Source organism: Felis catus, chromosome B3 (genome assembly GCF_018350175.1).
Source record: "Felis catus isolate Fca126 chromosome B3, F.catus_Fca126_mat1.0, whole genome shotgun sequence".
Taxonomy (NCBI): Eukaryota; Metazoa; Chordata; class Mammalia; order Carnivora; family Felidae; genus Felis; species Felis catus.
This window is the reverse complement of record NC_058373.1, coordinates 33,460,832-33,465,710: the sequence shown is the minus strand read 5'-3', so window position 1 is coordinate 33,465,710 and position 4,879 is coordinate 33,460,832. Positions and strand designations below refer to the sequence as shown.

At 43.3% G+C, this 4,879-nt stretch overlaps 1 protein-coding gene across 1 annotated transcript in view; it reads left to right on the top strand.

The window, feature by feature from the left end:
• The first annotated feature begins 639 nt into the window (after nucleotides 1-639).
• LOC123378904 (transmembrane protein 202-like) overlaps nucleotides 640-4,879 on the top strand; it is a 29,358-nt gene continuing 25,118 nt past the window's right edge. Inside the window, exons 1-2 of the mRNA XM_023255087.2 lie at nucleotides 640-1,665; nucleotides 1,833-1,935. Of these exons, the coding sequence (XP_023110855.2) occupies nucleotides 1,537-1,665; nucleotides 1,833-1,935 (232 nt within the window). The 5' untranslated portion in view covers nucleotides 640-1,536. The remainder of the gene's footprint in view (nucleotides 1,666-1,832; nucleotides 1,936-4,879) is intronic.

Genomic DNA, 4,879 nt, shown 5'->3' with positions numbered 1-4,879 from the left:
GGCCCGCCGGTCCCCTCGTTCTCGGCCGGCCGGGCCACGTGAGCCCCCGGTCAGCTGAGCGGCGCCCGCGTGACTATCGGCGTGCCACGTGACCGGACTACACCCCCCCCCCCCCTCCCCTCTTACGCCGCGACCCCGGAGGACCAGCTCCCTGCCCCTCCTCTCACGGAGCGGTGCGGCGGTGACGAAGACCGCCCCGCAGCCGCGCCTCGGGCGACCTGGAGCTAGTAGGCGCGGGCGCCGGCTGGGAGGGTGGCGTGGGCGAGCGGGAAGGGACAGTCACCCAGCCTGAAGCGCGAACGAGATGGGAGGTGGAGGACGTCCTGGGCCCAGAGAACTTCAGAAGCAGAAAAGCTGGAGGATGAAAACCACAGGTCGTGGTGATGTGAAATGCTGGGGGGCGGAAAGGGGCTGGAATTGGAGAGTCTGACTGGCTCTGCTTGACAGTTATCACGAGATCACAAAAATGTGATGTATTTATGACTGGAAAAAATCTGTACTTTCCAGAGCGAGCTGGAGGCATCCCATTCCCCGCTTCTAGCGTGGGCTCTTGCCCTGATGGTTGATAATCTCTTAGTAGTTGCCCCCAAGTTCCCTCCCCCCCCAAACAGTATATACTTACTGCAAGCATTTAGACATTGCTTAGACTTTGGGTGCAAGATTGCGAATACCCAGAGATAAAGACAGGCCCCTGCACGGGCTTACATAACAATCCCAAGAGTCAGCACTTTGTTTTGTGGACAATTGAAAATCATCCCAAAGACTTGGCCTTTTAGCAATCTCACGTTGAATGGTTGCATGGACAAACTAGTTAAGGGGCCCTTTTTTATTGCAAGTGGAAGATAATGACAGCTTGAACAGCTGTACAGCAGCAAGAGGACTGTAGATCCAGGAAATAATGGGTATCCAGAATCGGAGGGGTAAATACAAGAGCAGCAGGTCGAAGTGTGATTTCAGGACTGAGCATGTGGGAAGGCACTCCTTTATGTGATATTCAACGTGTACCAAGGGAAAGGAGTCATTTACTTAAGTCACAGAATGAAGGAGCTGAACTCTGAATAAAGAGATTGTAAAAATTACTAATGAAAATACAAAGATTTTTCTTGAGAGAATATTTTAAACATATTATCCTCTAAGAAATACATCAATCAGAAAAGTAATGAACAACCATTAAAAACTTAAAGTCATAATCCATGTAAATGTTTAGAAACCAGATAGAGATAGTAGCAAAAATTAAAATTAAAGTTATTTAACAGTGTGAATTCTTTAAATTAATATATATACATTGCCATCAGTTTTAACAGATGAATAACAAGAATAAGGACACAGATAATCTAGTATATGATATTTGGTTGTTTTTTTTCTATTTTTCCTTTTATTAAAGAGAGCTTGTTAAATGAATGAAACATAATTTCATTTCATATCTATAGCTTCTAATAAGATTAGTTTACATTATCAGAAAAAGAATTCACTATCAGACAATGTGTCCAGAATTTTGATTCATACACTCATCATTGTAGAAGCAGAGAGGAGGGAATGACTAAATTTTGCCTGAGGAAGTCTTTCACAAAGGAGGTGACTTTCCAGCTGGCTCCTAAAGCAAGAGTTTGCCAACCAGGGAAGGGGAGCATGGGCAAAGCACAGAGGAGTGGAAAAAGATGGCATGTAGGTATACCTGCTTTTTGAAAGTTGTTATTAAGCCACTTTGTTTTTATGAAAAACCTCCATCACATCAGTACCTGTTTTGCCAAAGAAATCTGGAGGATTTTCGTTTTTACAAAAAAAAAAAAAAAAGCAAAAAGTGAAAGTAGTGTTCAGTGTTTGCTTTGCAGCAAGCCATTATAGAGGCAGTGTGTGCCCCAAGCAGAAAGAGTGGCCGTGTCAAGCCCCTTCCCTGGGAACTATGCTCAGCCGCCACACCTTTGAACCGTGTCTGTGAGTATCTGGGCTTTCTCTCCGTTTATTTGGGGCCTCCATTAGCAAGATGTGTCCAAAGGTATCAGAAAAGCCTCAGAGAGATTATTTTTTTGGTTTGGGAATACTCAAATTAAAATTTTCCATATAAATTAAGGGTAATTGCTGCTTCTTTGCTTTGCACTATTTTGATTTATGAAAGGTTTCATAGGAATGCTCTACTTTATTTTTTTTTTTAGTTTTTTTTAATTAATTTATTTTTGAGAGAGAGAGAGAGAGAGAGAGAGAGAGAGAGAGAGAGAGAGAGGGAGCGGGGGAGGGGCAGAGAGGGAGAGAGAGAATCCCGAGAACACTCTGCACTGTCAGCACAGAGCCCGACGCAGGGCTCGAACTCACAAACCGTGAGATCATGATCTGAGCCAAAACCAAGAGTCGGGCACTTAACCGACTGAGCCACCCAGGCGCCCCAGGAATGCTCTACTTTTAGATAGTGGGGAACCTGTATTAAGGATAGGGCTTATGGGGATAGCAAAAGGAGATTTGCCATGATTATCTCACTTTTACCGTACTCTCTTCTTGGAATGCCTTTCCCACCTCCCACTCACACTCCACCTACTTAAAGGTCTAAACTTACATTTTTACTATCCTGTAAATCTCTGACTTCTCAGACTTGGGTAAAATCCCATAACCCTTTGAGCTTATCTCCATTAGAGCACTTATGTCATAGTATTGTAATTGCTTGTCCATTTGTCTGTCTTCTCTGCTAGAGTAAAAGCTCCTTAAGCACAGGTTCTGTGTTCACTTCTGTATTCCTAGCCCCAGGCACAGTGTCTAGCACATAGCTCGATAAAGACTTGTTAAATGAACACCTACAGGACTCTGAATATCTTTTCTACAGTTTCGCATCTACTTACCCTTCAGGCCTTTGCCTAGACCAGACCAGCATGTATGCTGTGACTGGGGTACAAGTGTGCTGAGACAGTGATCCTCTCAATCCTTAGGGTGGCCAGGCAGAGCCTGGGGCAGCTAGGCATCCTAGCCAGTCACCTCCAGCTAAGAGCCATCTCCTACATGTGCTATGAGAAACTTTGAGAAGCACTCAGACATCACTTCCTTTTGGGTGCTTCTTTATGGCACTGTCACTTTATCTTCTTTACTTGTTGGTGTCCCCCACAAACCACATGCTGAGTGAGTGGTATCTTTTTCACAGTGGTATCCTTACTGCCTGAGCCAGGATTCTGCATGTGGTAAGTGTTCAACAAATATTTGTTGAAAGAATGAATAAATGAGGAAGCATTTGTATTAACTTTTTAAAGATAGTCAGAATTTCAATGTGTAGACGAAAAGCAGTCCATGGAGAAGGGCTACAAATTTGAGGAGAACTTCATCTAATTTGTTTGATTCAGGATCCAGAAGGTCCTAGAACAATGTCTGGCTCACAGACACTTAATGAATATTTTTGAATGAAGAGAATGAACCTAGGCAGAGATCTCTGAGGAATCTGGAGTGCTATGGGGGTGTGAGCAGTTCTGTTTGTCTAGACTCAATAGTGCATGAAGAGAAATACTGATAAAAATGTTAGTTTCCCCTTTACCATAGGCGCTATTTGATTAAGGCTCTTGCCTACTTTAAGCTTACATCTAGGTCAGATAAACTCATGGGAAAACATCAGAAATCCTATCCAGGTTGGGGCAGCAGCCTCTGATGTTGGGATTTTTAGACCAAAAAAGGGCAAATTTATATAGTTAGGATCGTTATGTGGTGTTTAAGGCCTTTTCAATAGGGACCCCTTTTGCTTAAACTGCATCCTGCTCCAGGCAACCTGATGGCTTCTCTGGCCTAGGATTATCTTGGCTCCAGTCTGATCTCTTAGGCCTTTATGCCTAGAGCCTCAGTGGTTATAAATGCTCATGCTGGCCATAACCACAGACATAATCTGAAACCCCCTTTAGGGAGGTAGGGCACCAATGAAACCTTAAACTAGTTATGTAAGTCCTTTAGAGAAAATCATTCAGACCCTTTGCCCACTGGAATTCCCCAGTTGGCCCTAAAATTTATCACTCATTTCCTTGCCTTCTTCCCATTCTCCTCCTGCCTGGGTCTATTCTCCTTCCTTGACTAATAGGCTATAGACTCCAAGAAACCTAGAGCACAAACCCCTTCAACTTTCCTGTTCTTTGGCCATCTATTAACGTTTGACTTCAGGAAACATTACTGGCATATTACTGTGAATCAGATTTCCAAAATGTCCAATATCACCGATGCTATGGGTAGACCTCTTTGTGGTAAGAGCACAGTTAAAATGTCTTACTTATGTTGGGAGTGCCTTTTGGATCTTTCTCTTGGATTTTTTTTTTCCTTCCTGGGATTGATTATCCTTCTTTGAATTTTTCTGCCACAGAAAATGCCCTGGGGCTTCCTCCCACTTGGGAGAGAACTGGAGAGAGGAGTCAGGAGGTGTCCAGAAGAAGGGAGGAGTGGAACATGATGCAGGATGTAGGCTAGGCAGAAGGAATCCTGTGGCCCCAAGGTAGTAATGCCTAGCTCACCTGTGTAGAGTATTCATTCAAGGTCTGGGTCAAGGCCCTGGCTACAGTGTTCCTTGGCCTGGAGTATCCTCAGCACGTCTCTTCCTTAGGGACTTGGGTTATAACCACATTAGGCAGTTGGCCAAAATTCAATGGTTTGAATATTCTGCTCCTGGCCTCATACTATCATGAATAAAGATCAAGCATTCATGAAATTCCAGAGAAAGATTCAACTCTTAACAAAGATCTTAGGGAGAGACACTACATTACTGAACTCAAATCAATATATGCTGTTTGGGAAAAGAAAAAATATATAGTTTTCAAACATACAAACCTATGCATGGTTAGATACATACTATAGTGTATGTTTGAAATCTAATATACAAACAGTATATATTTACTGTTCATAATGTATGTTTGAAAACTATTTAATCCTC